This window comes from Mytilus galloprovincialis, chromosome 1 (assembly GCF_965363235.1).
Source record: "Mytilus galloprovincialis chromosome 1, xbMytGall1.hap1.1, whole genome shotgun sequence".
NCBI lineage: Eukaryota > Metazoa > Mollusca > Bivalvia > Mytilida > Mytilidae > Mytilus > Mytilus galloprovincialis.
The window spans coordinates 16,538,791-16,554,553 of record NC_134838.1 but is presented as its reverse complement, the minus strand read 5'-3'; the positions used below and the strand labels follow the sequence as shown (position 1 = coordinate 16,554,553).

Genomic DNA, 15,763 nt, shown 5'->3' with positions numbered 1-15,763 from the left:
GAACCAAACAAGGACAAATTAAAAGTAACAATTAATTATAACAATAGGTTCATGTAACAATGATATAAGATTGTCAAACTTTGTTAGTAAATATTTTGTTTTTCCACTGTTCAATACTGTAGGTATGATGATTTGGTGTTGACAAGGCTTAGGCAATAAATGTCTAGCATATAATTATAACAGCGATATCTGTGGGGTTGTAAATATATGTCATCTAATTGCTGGATAAATACAGATATTTTTAATGTTGTTTTGTTGCATCTTTGTATAAATTGCAAAAATAAAACATTTGTGTAAATTCATCTGTATTTGTGTTTCATACCTCAGAGAATGTAGTTATAGAATGTGTATTTTTCCAACTCTTATAAAGAGGATTATATTTATTTAGATGTCTTATGTAGACATCAGCTATCATGGTTACATGTTAAGAGTCAGTAGAAATGTGTTTTATTCATGTGTTATTATTGAAATATTTGAAATAAATTATGCTTCCATTTATAAAGACTTCATTTTTGTTGAGCCTGCAACTTTTGTCGCAAAAGCGAGACATAGCAATCCTACATTTGGTTGTCAGCATTCCAGAAATATTCACTCCGAGTTAAAAGGTTTTTAGATTTTAATAACTTTCATAAACTGTCCTGGATTTCTACCAAATTATTTTTTGCTCCTGTGCTTGGAAGTGTCTGTTATCTTAACAAGAGTTTACATGCTTAGATTTCTCACGCTTTTCTCTTATGATTGGATTTCTTGTTCAAAGTCTTTTTGGACCAAGGTCTTACTACAGAATCACGTTAACTTGACATTAGCAATGATTCATATTTGACCAATGAACTATGACAATGAAGTCAAAATCAGATGAACCCTGTGAGATGGACTTGTAGGCTGTATGCACTAGGTAAAATTGACAATTTGTAAAAGCATCCATGAAACAGACATTGCCATACAAATTAATGGTCAAAATTTGATATTGACCAATGGACCATGTCAGGCTTTTGTGCATACCTTACAATCCATTTATATTCCAAATAAATATATATATCAGATTATCATATACTAAACCATGAAATGAGGTGAAGGTCAGTTGAACATTTAGATGAACATGTGCACCTTAGGGAGCTACCATTTGATTTTTATGGGGGGGCTAGGATGAAATTTGAAAAAAATAGGCAGGACAGGAGTTTTGCGTAAAAAAAAAGGCAGGATGAGACACTTGCAAAAAAAAAAAAGGCAGGACCGAACAGAGAGAAAAATAAAAAGTCGGGACAGAGATTACAGCTAAAAAAAATGCAGGACAAAATTTTTCATCCTAGCCCCCCCATAAAAATCAAATGGTAGCTCCCTTACAATGATTCAATATACAGAGTACAGTTACTAAATATAGTTATCCTATTCTATTAATAACTGAAATAAATCATAATGCAAAACAACTTAGCTCATTGTCTCGCCTTAAAAGCAAGACATAGGTATGCCGTTTCTGGAGTCGACGTTGACGGTGGCGTCAACAATGTATTAGTTTGTGATTAGGTCTAGTTTATGGTGAACCACAAATGGTAGGTCAATCATATTTGGTATAGATTTGGGAACAACTTATGATAAGTCAATGGTCATGATGGTATTTGGTATGCAGTTGTATAAGCATTGGCACATCTCATTTACATGGAGATTGTTTAGCCATGTAACTCAGTCATGGTTCATTGACTTTGAATATTTTCATAACTTGTGTAAGATGTTAAAGTATTGCTATTTTGATTTCAACATTTGCATAATCTAAATTACAAAAAGGCGAGACATATCTCTGTGATAACAGTTTATTTTAAGCAGTCACTCATATTAAAGCATCATTATGTCTGGCAATCTGCAACAACTAAAGACTTAAACCTTTACAGCCAAATATAAGAACGGTGTCTTTTATGAATCTATGGTCAAATAGGCCATTGAATAAACCCACTGAAAAAATGTTGAAAATCTTCTTAGAACTGTTACATCAGCTGAAACAAAATATGCATAGAAATTCCTTCAATACAATGCACTTAATGACTTAATGCAGTACATTCAGCACCCATCAATGAACTAATCGGATACCCAAATAAACATTACTTTAGTCGCAGTATTTCTTTGTGTTTGTCTATTTTTAATGCTTCAACCAATGAGAATCAGTATTGTCCAAATTATTATTATTTTACTAAAAAAAACTTGTAGATAATTGCAAACAGGTTGTGCTTTCCTTTTTGGACTTTTTACCAATGAAGAAATATTTCTTTAAAACAAGACATATCGATTCTATTTCATCCACTTCCAATAAAAATAACAAAATTATTATAATTACATGTTTATTTCCCTTAAAGTAATAAAAATATAATATAAACAATCATAACAAAGTATCTTTTCAAAAAAAAAATTGTATGCACATTTATATAAAGTAACTTCAGTTACAAAACCAGACCAATACTATCACTTCCATGACAAATTGATTGATATAAAATATAAATTGGTAAACATATACAACCAAATATACATATATATCACTAATAGTCAGGGATCACCACAGGCTGAGGATGGTGTATCTCCACCCATGATATTTTGGCTACACCCAGCATAAATCTTGATTTTCTCAGCACCATTATAAATTATTTGATTTCTTGTATATGAAAAGTTTTAAAAACGATTCTTAATCAGTTTAATTTTAAGTGACTATAGTATTTATATATGTAATCATAAGTATTGCAAAATATTTACAACAATTAAAATGATAAAGATATTAGCAACCCCCTTGAAAATTTCTCTGTAGTGATCCCTGTTCATATATGTACAATTAATTGGCAGTACAATAGTTAAACAGCAAAAAGAAATGTTTTCATGATCTAAGCCAACTTTATTTTACTTATGTAAAACTACTGATATTCTATCCTACACTTGGAAGACCAAGTTACAGTTCAAATACAACTTCAAAATGCCATATTTTCACATCTGTTAGCACCATTTAAAGATGGGAGCTCTTATTTTAAGTTGTGACAACACAGGTTTTTTTTTCAAAAAGGAAGCACTGAATTTAAAGAACTTTGCTGAATTGTCACACCATTGTTACTTATCACCAAAATGAATGTTTGTGAATAGCCTATAATAAAAGGTTTACTACAAGTATCACATAAACTTAACATTAATTATCCATGTATATGACATCAAGGCCAAGAGAACACAGCCAGACAGACATGTATAACTTACAATAACACTACTGTATCAACTGAATGTTGTAAGAGCTTATAGTATCTGAGAAAAAGACCTAACTACTGAAATTTAACAATGTCCAGTGAATTACTGAAATTTAATGTTGACCAATGAGTTATTTTAATGAGGTAAAGTTCAAATGAACCATGCCAGACAGACATGAACACCATGCAATCTTTTATTCAGTAAATATAGTTGACATATTGCTGAGACAAAAACCATTCATAGTTTAAGGTGTTATAAATCATCATTTATAAAGAATGTTTTAAAACAACACATAAATTATAAGAATGGTTTCTTATTCATCTTAAATCTTAAATTCTATCATCCTTTACAAATCATTCACTTAAACAAAAACTTTGCCTACTTTTAGATGCATTTCATGCACACATCATAAATCTCATTTAACATTCTTGTGGAGATGATTTTGATGATCAGCAGGAACATGAAAAGTGGTAAAAATGTAGTATGAAGAGTAATGTAAAAACATACAGCAACCTTACAATAAAATGTAATCAGAAATGAATATATACTCAACTTCAAATCTAATCAATATCACAGTACATACTGACAAGAGGTCACAAAAAAGTTATTATGCAAATGTCAAACAATAATACACAATGACATTCAAAGGAACATTTATGTATATAATATCAACAGTAAGAATAAAATGACTAGCACCCAGTATTATTTGGAATGACAGTTTATTTAAGAGGGCGTAACCAGGTTGTGGGAGAATATCTATTTGAATGTGTAAAAGTCAATTACATTATCTAAGTAAAATAGAATATAAAATTCTATTTTATGAAGAAGCTTGGAATGTATTAATGAAATACTTGACACAAATATGGCTGTGCTTTTTGAGAATTGTTTTAACCTTGATCAACCCCCTTAATTGTTAAGAAAGGTTAAGTTTCATCAAACTCATCTTCCACCATGACTGTTCTTTTCTTGGTTAAACCACTATACCATGAGAAGGAATAATTAGCTATGGCACCTTTACATTCTTTGAAGAACATAGGCAATATGCAGACTATCGTCAACGCAATCTGTAAAAGAAAACGTAATGCAATAAGATTTTTGGAAGAATTCAAATGTTGAAAAATTTAACTTGTGATTTACCAACTTTTAATTCATTCATGCCATCCATATTCATTAATAAGTTTATGCTCACTCCTTGAACATTTTTCAATTCTTAAATTCTAGGATAGTAAATTTTATTTTAATGTAAATAAAGTAGAATAGGCAAGGAACACTTAATAATTCTGATCAGTGGGTTCTGGCAATGTGTTGATTCATCTTTTTTTTTTTACATCATCCTGATAATATGAGTTACACAGTGTGCAATTGTCCTAATATGAGAATTTATTGGGTCAATAAAATTCATATCAGGTGAGGCGATGCCAAACCCGTTATGAATTTTATTGACCCGATAAATTCCATATTAGGACAATTGCACACTGTGTAACGAATTTATCCTGATTTTGTTAAATTACAAATTTGTATGTTCAAATTTAATTATTAGGACAATATCAACCAAATATATTTAGACATTTAATCTAAAACTGTGAAAAATAAAAAATATAAGGATTATAAAGCAACTAAAAAATACTTTTATTAGTTAAATGGTACAAGGGAGTTAATTGCTATTAACGTAATAAAAAATTGTACTGAAATTTATTTGGACAATATTAGCCAATCAAATAGCGAGAAATTACTCTAAATAGATAACACTTATTAATATGTGAAATATCTGTTCTTCAGAGTCAGTTAACTGGGATATCATGGTGTTTAATTGCATTAAATTAATCAAAACGAGATAAATTTTACAAATTTTCCAAATGAAAACAACACTTGTCATCTGTCTGAAACACTTTTCTGGATATATTCTAAATGAATGACCTATGACATTTGTTTATCAAAACTGAGCTCCATTTACCAAAATGGTTTTACAAATATACATATTTTGGTTTTTTTTACTTTGCTGTAACAATGTGATATGAAAGTTTTTAGACAAGGAGTGGTAACCTATTTTAACAATATTGCAGACTGTTCAAATCATTATAGTTGTAGTTCAGAAAACAGTGAAAATACTACACTTACCATTATCATGAATACAACAAAAACTGACTTCCAACCAAACTTCTGCTGAATAACAGGTACCAGTACCTAAAATGAAAATCAAAGTTAAGTTGTTATAATTATCATTCTACAATGGAAAATCAAGAAGAGAAACAGCTTTTCACTCATTTTTTTTTTCTTTCTTTTTTTCAGAATGATTCTCAAAACAAATATATGTCGATGTTTTTAGTCCTTGTATCACAAATTACAGTTCTTTTCTGCTCTTCCCAAATAAGTAACTTAAAACCATATTAAGTTCACTGAAAATAACTAGGTTTTTAATGAAAATAATCATTTACATTTACCTGGCCAATGGCTGCACCAGCACTGCCTGTTCCATCAACGATACCTGTTACTGTTGCTAAGGCTTCAGTATTGCCTTGTACAGGCCCTTGGCGACCTGTGTGTAAGATATAAATATTGCAGAACAGGTGAACAAATTTAACATCATATAGATACAAGAACATGAAGAAGGTGTGATATGAGTGTCAATGAGGCAACTCTCCATCCAAGTCACAATTTGTAAAAGTAAACCATTATAGGTCAAAGTACGGTCTTCAACACAAACATGCACAAAAACAGAATTAAATTATAAAAAAAAATTTCAGTTATTCTTTCAGGATCAATAGAATCATGGATATTTTTAATGTTCGTGCACATAAAGGTAAGGATATTAAAGCATTAAGAATATAACAAAATGTGTCAATAGGACATAGATTACCCCACCTATCTAATGTAGGTTGGAGTTGTTAAACAACAAAAGCTTCTCTGACTATGTTTAGAAGTACTTTTATTTTATCACTATTCAAAATTTAACTGATTTAGTGGAGGTCTTCTTAAGTTACTGTCTAAAATCTTTTGTATGTGAAGATAATATGACTTCTACCAACTATTTATTCCCTTAAACTCTACATTAAAATGGGTGGAAGTAACTATTCACAAATCATATTATGTCTTTTAAATAACTTTGTGTAAGCTCAACATGTACAGTTATAGTTTCAATTTTATTTACAAATTTTTAAACACACTCTTGAAATTCAAATGAACAAACAAAAAACAAAAATTCCACCATTTAAGCAATAATCATATAGTTACCTAAATCTGCAGAAATAGCTGCACTAATGAGATTAGCTACTCCTCCAACAAAGAACCCTGCTACTGCCATTAATACACCATTTATTGTTTTGTTATTTGGTGAATCTGTAAAAAAAATATATATATAAAAACAATTGTGATTTCTCTATTCTCTTATAGTCAAACTAAAGTATGAAAATATTAGTAATAAGTTGATAAGTGTTTGCCTTCGTCTGCCCGATTGCTATTAATTCAATTATCTCCAATTACCCTTCCATTTTCACAAATTCAGGACTGCATTAGTTCCTGGTTATGGTATAATAATAGCCAGCTGTAAGGTAATAAAGATAACAATGTAAGTGAGACAAGGAAATAGAATTACAGATCAGTATGCTCTTTTTATATTTATAGTTCCTAAACTAAGATAATTTAAACTTTGAAGATTTGAAACAATAACTAAAATTATACTTACGACTATAGATAAATAAAGCTGGTATTGCTAAAACTAACATAGGTATTACTATTAAGGATCTTTTTCTAAATCTATCAGATATGAAACCTGCAATTGTGCCACCTGAATTGAAAAAAATACATTGATGTAAACTCCGCTGTTCATATTGAAGGAATTGCACAAAATTGTATTAAACAATTTCTGTTGATAACCTCCTAATAAGGTCATGCCAATATAGAAACTGTAACTTGAGGTAATACTGACGAAACAAGGTCAGTGGCGACACAGGATGAGCCATCTCGTAAAGATCTTTTCCCACTAAAATATTCAAAATGACTATTGTTTCATCATAATAATAGGCTCACTATACCTAAGAACTAGACATCATAGCTGCTGATAAATTTCATGCAAAGATAAATTTTTTAAAATAAGTTAAATTGCTGCTTTTTAATAATAGCTGTAGTAGAAAATTACTCATCATCCACAGGAAAATATTTGATGTATATTCCAGAAAAGCGCAGACGGGACATAAGACAATGTTTGCTATTGTCCACCTTATGTCACATTTTTTTTTTACAATGCTGTTTGTTTTTTGTTTTTCTATTTTCCAAACTTTCCATTTATTGATGCCCGAGAAACACTAAAATATTATTTTATTGGAAAATATCTTGTGATGAAAAAAAATGTAATGGAAGACAAAAATTGTACCAATCAAGTCTCATACATACCTATAATTCCACCAACATCATACCATATAGAAATGTCATCTGCTACTGTCTCCTTCCAACCAAAGGCTCCATGTAAATAAAATGGCAGCCAAAAGAAGAAGGAATAATTCACAAATTTCAGACAGGCATATGATAAGGCATACTGAAAATAAAAAGACATTTTTAGCTCAAATGAGCATGAATAGATTTTTCAAATATAGTGTGTTGCTTTCCCCTTTTTGAACTGCATTAAGGACTTAATCTAAACTCTGTCCCAGTGTGTCCAAAGGTATTCATCCTTTAACCTTTCCCCAAGAATTTGATTTGATAAATTTGACATTTGTTAATTGTTTGTCATTCCCAAACTTTATTTTACAAACATCAATTGAAGTAATCTTTTTTTAAATTCCATTCAGAAAGAAAATTGGTAGGAGCTCTTCACAGGCAGCAGGTCTTTGTTCAATTATCATCCACTCTATAGCTAGATATAACTACTGTTTAAAAACACCAGATTACACAGTACAATGCATGTGTGATGAAAAATACTTATAACTTACCAATATAACTCCAGGTAATAATAAAGCTTGAATGAAACCAAGAGCTTTAGGTCTGGAAACAACTTCTGTATCTCGACTTGAGGATCTGCTGAGCAGACGACCACTTTCAGTATCATCACTGTCACTTTCTATAGATTCTATATTTTCTAAAAATAGAATACACAATTTTAAATAAACATAATAAATATTGAAGTTAAATTAAGTTATTATAGTAAACAAAGGGGTTTCTCATATAAAAATATTTTTTAACCAAGTTATTCGTGAGTATCTATTTATACAAATCGCAAAAGCAGATTTAACTCAGAAAATATATTAAAGGGGCACTAGCTACGAGATATATGAAAAACCTAATATATTAATAATTTTGGCTCAATCAGAAATGAAATACAAATAGTGAAATAATAATTCCTTTTTAGTAGCCAATAAGATTCAATGTTATCAAAATAAGCAAAAAACATTGATTATGAATTATTCACTTGCAAGTGAATAATTCGACCTCATTGAATCTGTATTCATGTGAACTTTAACTTAACCCCTTAGCTTGAGATGGATAACATGTGAATTGTATGTGTAAAGTTATTTAAAGGAAGAGAATGTCAACATTGAAAGTGAAACAAAGGTAAATCATTTGATTGACTGATATGATCCACAAATAAACATTCTAATACAGGTAAAAACAATGATAAAAATTTATTTTTAATCTGTAATATGAAATTAAATAGACCTAGAATATTTCAACAGCACTTAATCTATTTATATCTATATTTATGTTTACATCGCTTATATGGTCATCTGATGACTATAGAGGTCAACTCGATAAATAATTAGATAGCGTCTAGATTCAAATACACACGAAACGAAGCTACATTTTTTCATGCCTGTGCCTTTTTTTATTGTTTTATTTAGACTTTTGATAGTTTGGATAAATGTTTTACATTGTTATAAATCAAATATGAGAATTTGATTAAAATCGGTGAACATAAATTTGACAGCTAGTGCCCCTTTAATGGTAGTTATTCATACCACTGGACAAAAATGATTACATGGATGAGCATCAAAAATAGGTAAAATATATTAATTATCATCTGTGTATAAAAGTTAAGAATACCTTGGCCTTTATGAACAACTACTATACAGTTGTTTACTTACCTGAAGTATTGACAGAGTTAGCATCAATGGTAACTTCTTGGTTTGTGATCATCTCATCAGGAACAGGTAAACCTTTTCAAAATTAAAAAATAAACTATAATATAAAAAAGATGATGTGGTATGATTGACAATGAGACAACTCTTCACAAGAGACCAAATGACACAAACACAGTTATAGGTCACTGCACAGCCTTCAACAATAAGCAAATCCCATACCTATAATGTTTACGTGTTGCTACAAGTTTCTTTGCTGTCAAAGAGAGGGTATGATTAGGTCACTATTTTGGCTCTCAGAATTAAATAAACAGTTGACACAGAGAAAGCACTCTACTGTATGTAATGTTGATGGTACAATGCAAATCTTCAAATTGAAAATGGCAAATATTTAACATGTAAACTATGCATAATCTTAAAATGTCAATAGACCATGACTGAGGAGACAGACCAAATAAACTCAAGGGAAATATAATATGCAAATGCTAATTCAACCAAATATCATTTACTTTTTACCAAAAGAGGTTCCCCATGAACTGACAAAAATCTGTTATGTACGCTATGCAAATATTTCAGACCATGACACTCAAAAGTATGTCAATTTTCTTAAATTATCAAAATATATTATTTCATACCTAGTTCTTTAGGCGTACTGACCAAACCAAAGAATATGGTTACTCCTCCAGCCATCAGTACTGTTGATGATAACAAGAAAGCATACTGAAATGTAAAACAAAAAGACCCTCATATATTTCAATATTTTTTTCTACATTGTATATCTGCATTGAAACTAATTTATCAAACAATATTTTCATTGTCAAATTTTATTTTCTTGAAGTTAAAATTTTTTGACACAAAGATGATTGCAAAATGTTTATGTGATGAAATTGGAAAAAGTATTTCTCTAAGAAACGAATTTATACCAAATGAACAAACTGTAGCACATCGACTTACGTCATATCCATAATCTAGGACTGCTGAAGCTAGAAGTGCTCCTATGATATTCCCAACAGATGCACAGGCACTCCATAAACCTAGCACAAAACCTCGACTAAAAAGACAAAAGTTTAACAAATGCATCATAGTTTTCATTCCTGTCAGAATGGAAGATTTTGTTTTAGGTTTACATAACATCAGATTCTAGAGCAAATATTCTGATTGAATTGCATAGTACTGGTATGTACAATACACACTCTGCTCATGCTGGTACAGATTTCACTAAGTTTATTGCAAACACTTTGCATCAAACTTTCTGATGAAAAAATAGATGAATGATTAGGATCCCATTTACTTTTATTCCACTACCAATGCAGGCAAAACAAATATAGAGGGAAAAAAATCTGTAAACAGCTCCACAATGGAAGATGTTTAACTTCAATATGTGTACAAACTTTACTATAAACATGATCTTGGTTGAAAACTATAGATATTGCTGCCACCAAATTGTTCAGTCTTTTTGTAATAGCAGGTGCACAACTTTAATATGTGTGTAAAAACAAGGTTCTGGTCTTGGAGTTTAGTATGATGTCCATTTTCACTGAACTAGTACATATTTTTTAGCGGCCAGCTGTAGTCTGTCTCAGGATGCATATTTGTTGCTATGTTGAAGATCCATTGGTGGCCTTCTGCTTGTTTTCTGCTCTTTGGTCAGGTTGTTGTCTCTTTGAAGCATTCCATTCTCAATTTTATTATTATATTTATAACTTTGTCTTATTATAAATCTCATTAAATATTTACCTTGATCTACCAAACCAGTTCCCCATTACAGCTACAACAGTAGGCCAGCCTGTTGACTGGAGAAGTCCATTTAATATCCATACTACTACATATACATATTTATTGTAGTAACCAACCCACTCAAACAGAGTCCCAAATATAAATACCTAGGAAAAATAAAACATGTTAACATAATTATCATGCTTAGTTTAGCAAGGAAACCATTTAAAAACATTCCAAAATATAAATACCTACAACTAACAAAATACATGAACATACTTATTGTAATAAAAGCATTCTAAGCATAAGAAGGTGCATCCAATGATCTCCTTAAATTGTAAGTGCAATGTCAAAGTACTATACTTGTACATGTATTACATATTTATTTCTCACTTATGTAGCAAACAATAATTATAGGATTAAAAGTATTAAATTTTCAGAGTTTATTACTTTTATACTTTAATAGTCTTTATGTCCTATTTTTTTTTTTTTTTTTTATATCTATCAATTTTAAGGAATAAGCTATCCAAATAGTCTTTGTGATCACCTGTGTACTGTTATATAACTTCCTAGATTTTTTAACTAAAAAATGTTCCTCCAAAGGAAATTAACTCCAGCATGCGAGACAACTCTGTTACAACAAAGATATCATGATGGCCTACAAAATCTTTTCTTATCTGTACTGAAAGCAGTACAATAACCTGCAGTTGTTAAAATCCTTGTCCTTTTTGTCGTTGGTAAATAGTTGTCTAATTGGCAACCGTACAATATCTCAGACTCCCTATTCTCATATAAATTGATTTTGAATAATAAATTCAAATTATATCATATAGTAAAAAAAAATTATAGTTATTTGGAATTTTGTTTACAATTTAAATTTAATCTTTGTTTCATTTAAATCCTATGCATTTATGAATAACTTACACTCAATCCTGATGAAACCATCCCAAAAGATAGAACTAATCTCATATTCAATCTGAAATGTAAATTAATCAATTTGAACATAAAATGCTACCACAGGAATAAATCACTAGCTTTATTTGTAAAATCTCAGAATTATGGGTCAACAATGCCCTTCATCTTATTACTTTTTTTTGTCTTTTTTTAATTCAATCTTCACTATCAAGTCTTTTGTAAACTTAATAAATGTGTCTTACAAAATCATAAAACTTGTATGTTTGATGAGTATTTTTGTAAATATATTCAAACTTCATGTGTCAATGTATTTTCTTGTATTTTTTCTTTTTTACATTCATGAATTGTTTTTACAGACATGAGGAGTCTGTGTTTCAGTGGTAGTCTTTGGCAAGACAGCTCTTAAATCATAAAATATAGAAAACCAGCACTATTGGCTATTGCTTAGAAACTTTACTGTCATACTCATACATTTCAAAGGCTAATTCTGCATACATCAATGATCAAAATATGGTGTGTCTTCCTCCAATTTAAGATTCTTCTTACCACTTGTTTTATTTTTAGAGGTGTTAACATAATACAATGAATACACAATACTTTAGTATGAGTTATCTCCCTTTAGTTTCTTACCTGTCGCCAATTATTCCACTGATATAGAGTCCCTACAAATATAAGTTATAAAAAAAAAAATAAACATACTTGACATAAATATTTATCAGCAAACAACTAAAATTTTACACATTAAGAATGAAGATATAAAAGTCTAATTAAGAAAATAAAAAAAATGTTGATTTCAATACATGTATAGTATCATTATCACGCTTGTCAATGTTATAACTTCTTTCCTTGAAAATTGGTTGATCTTAAAAAAAAAACAAAGTTTCTGACAAAAATAATATAGTCTTAACTTAAGTAAAGGCATACCACGGCATAAGATATAAGAAAGGCCCCATCTAACATTCCAAGGAATGGTTCAGCATCTTTAGGATTGTCAAACATTGTGTGAGAATTCCATATCTGTCAAATTATAAAAGTATCAAAACATTAAAAATTTGTGTTGGTTACAGCCAATGATTCTTAAACTGATTACATTTTAGTAACAGGTTCAGTTAATATACAATTGAATTTTATTCTAAAGGAATGTATTGGTGTAAAAACATGACCAAGTCATGCACAAGCAAACTCAAGTCCACAGGACTTTTATGATATGTTTGTGAGTGACTGGTGCAGTTTATACACCAATAAAATTCCTTTAAAAAGGTGTATTATCCTTATAATTATTTAACCTGTAACCTCTAATACATGTTAATTGTATATTCATGTCATTGAATTGGCTTGGCGCATGGTTAATGCTATAAAATGTATTCCACGACGTTTGCTATCTAATAAAAAATAAACTACAATAATATCTCATAATCATTCAAATAAATATTTTGGTTATAATTTTTTAAGGAATGACAAATGAAAGTTAAAATAAATTAAAAAGATTACGCTGAGCTAATTTGTGTTATCATCGCTGCCATCTTGATTAAATTGGTTACATAAAGGCATTCCATCAACTTCATCTATCTTGCTATATGGATCTATTGGAAATGCAGTAGCATTGTTTTAATCAGTTTATGAATATGATCAAAGTTTGTGGATAAAGTCAAACTTTACATTTCTATAAAATTCAAATTGAACAGACCAATTCCAATAAAAATTTTGACAAGAATTAAAGACACATGTTTTAAAGAAATGTGCAACCCTATATTATTCTTACCACTATAGATGCATTTGAAATCTCTGGGTTATCTGTTAAATGTTTTACACATATATTACCTTGTCTGGTTGTGTCTTGTTAACAGTAGAGTTATGAAAGGAAGGTGTCCATTCTGCCGAAATAGTAGTTTTGACATTGCTGAAGGTCTTTCTTGTTGCATGGAAAAAGGCATAACTAACAAAAGATAAATGTTTAAATTGTTATTTAAGTTAATAATTAATGTGATTTAGTAAACAAACAGTTATTAAGAAGGACTGGTATTGAGTTTTGTAGTTTATATTTGTAATTTTCTTATGTGACTGCTTGTCAATCAGACATACAGATTTGACAAATTAAAAGATCATTTGAAAAGATATGATATATTAATTCATGACAAAAAATCACTATACACATATTCAGATATTAAATGGGCAAGCCAAACAATGAACATAGTATACAGTGTATAATTGGAAATATTGCAAAAACTCTCATCATGCATTTTGTACTACATACAAATGTACATGTATTTTTAGACAACTCAGCAACAGAGGCTCCTTCAAGAAAAGCAAGAACTATCAATATATTTTAAAAAGTAATTGAACACCCACAAAATTTTGAAGTCAAATTGGGACCTCGTTAATGAGGTTCCAAAGGTAGTTATTTCAGCACCAGTGTTTAGTATTGTGACTAAACCTTGAACATGTTGAAGACTCTGTTTTTCTTCATATTTTTAAAGATTATTTCGCTTGTGGTGTCAAAGAATATTTGTCACTTTTAAATAACAGTAGTTTCAATGGAAAGGTTTGTTATAAACAATGCCATAATATATATTCCTACTGGAATTTATATTATCAACTAGACAAGAATTGTCTATTTCAAAACAACTGTACATTGCTACATGTATTTACAATTCCAATAATTGCTCCATCCGTTGTGTTTAATGTTCTTTGATCACGACAGTTGGTTAATTTCCATGAGGACATCATAACAAGAGAAAACCATTTACAAACAAACCGCGTGCCACAACAAAGTTACTGAGAACTGAGAACTGTCAAAAATCACACGCTTACCACAGCGTTATCCAAAAATCCTGGGGAGAACATTGATCGTCATGCACCAAAAAATACCATTAACATCATTTGGCAAGAATTTTACAGTTATTCGTCATGTACAATGTAGGTACCCCTGTTACCACCCTCTTGAAGCTGGTACATGTATTTTTACAGTGTCTCCAGATGAAATTATCAGTTATATTTTCAGATGTAATCAAGTCGCAGCAAAATTCCTGGGTTATGTTAATATGGGTACGAAGTCCCCAATTACAGTAGAAAAATCAATAAAAAAAAAAAAAAAAAAAAAAAAAAATCGGGAAAATTTCCCGAATTTTTCATTCTACTAATGAACTCAAAATCCTTAACTTTTTTTTTCAGATCTACTTCCTGTTCCGGTTTTCTCCGCTTTTGCGCAGATATCTGTCTTGTTTGCATGAGACTTTGAAAAAATTTATATTTATCAGTCTAGTAAAATATAAGATTGGATCTCAATACAAATTCATTTTTAATAATTGTTTGATATGAAAAAACGTTACCTGATGAAAGCGTTTCTTTTGTTTACATCGAATATGACGTCATAACTTAAAGAACGTCACAGCTAATTCCCTAACAACAGAATCAAAATCGGGAACGTTACATACGGTATTGCGGTTTCTTTTATCAACGTGATTGAATTAAAAAAATAATACATACAGACTTCGTCCCCATTCACAGGTTATGCCTGCCTCATATTAATTAGCACCATTAACAGGTTGTACATAAGATCTGACATATAAATAAATAAATGTTACCTAAAAAATGTTAGTAAGAAAACAACCACATGGTGTGATGTAAATTGAGAGGTTTCACTCTTCATCTTGAGTTTTTCTCAATTTGTAATCATTTCAATAATCAATGTTCAATACATTATGATCACATTTACACTTTTTAAACTGTAAACAGTAAATGTTACACTTGACACATCTCTGCGATCATGGGACAAAATGTAGTCAATGTCAAATCAGATCCCATTTCAAGAGTTTTAGAGGTTGTAGTTACTGTTGATGTCAAACGCTTGTCTG

At 30.0% G+C, this 15,763-nt stretch overlaps 1 protein-coding gene across 1 annotated transcript; it reads right to left on the bottom strand.

The window, feature by feature from the left end:
* Positions 1 to 2,313: 2,313 nt before the first annotated feature.
* Positions 2,314 to 15,707, bottom strand: LOC143067363 (sugar phosphate exchanger 3-like). Its single transcript, XM_076240561.1, has 16 exons — positions 15,494 to 15,707; positions 13,731 to 13,845; positions 12,834 to 12,926; positions 12,540 to 12,571; positions 11,919 to 11,970; positions 11,016 to 11,161; positions 10,233 to 10,329; positions 9,914 to 9,998; positions 9,285 to 9,356; positions 8,136 to 8,281; positions 7,600 to 7,741; positions 6,893 to 6,994; positions 6,442 to 6,546; positions 5,652 to 5,746; positions 5,329 to 5,394; positions 2,314 to 4,274 (listed from the first exon to the last, which is right to left on the bottom strand). The coding sequence occupies exons 1-16, from the start codon at positions 15,556 to 15,558 to the stop codon at positions 4,134 to 4,136; spliced, it is 1,554 nt and encodes a 517-aa protein (XP_076096676.1). The 5' UTR covers positions 15,559 to 15,707; the 3' UTR covers positions 2,314 to 4,133.
* Between the last annotated feature and the right edge of the window lie 56 nt (positions 15,708 to 15,763).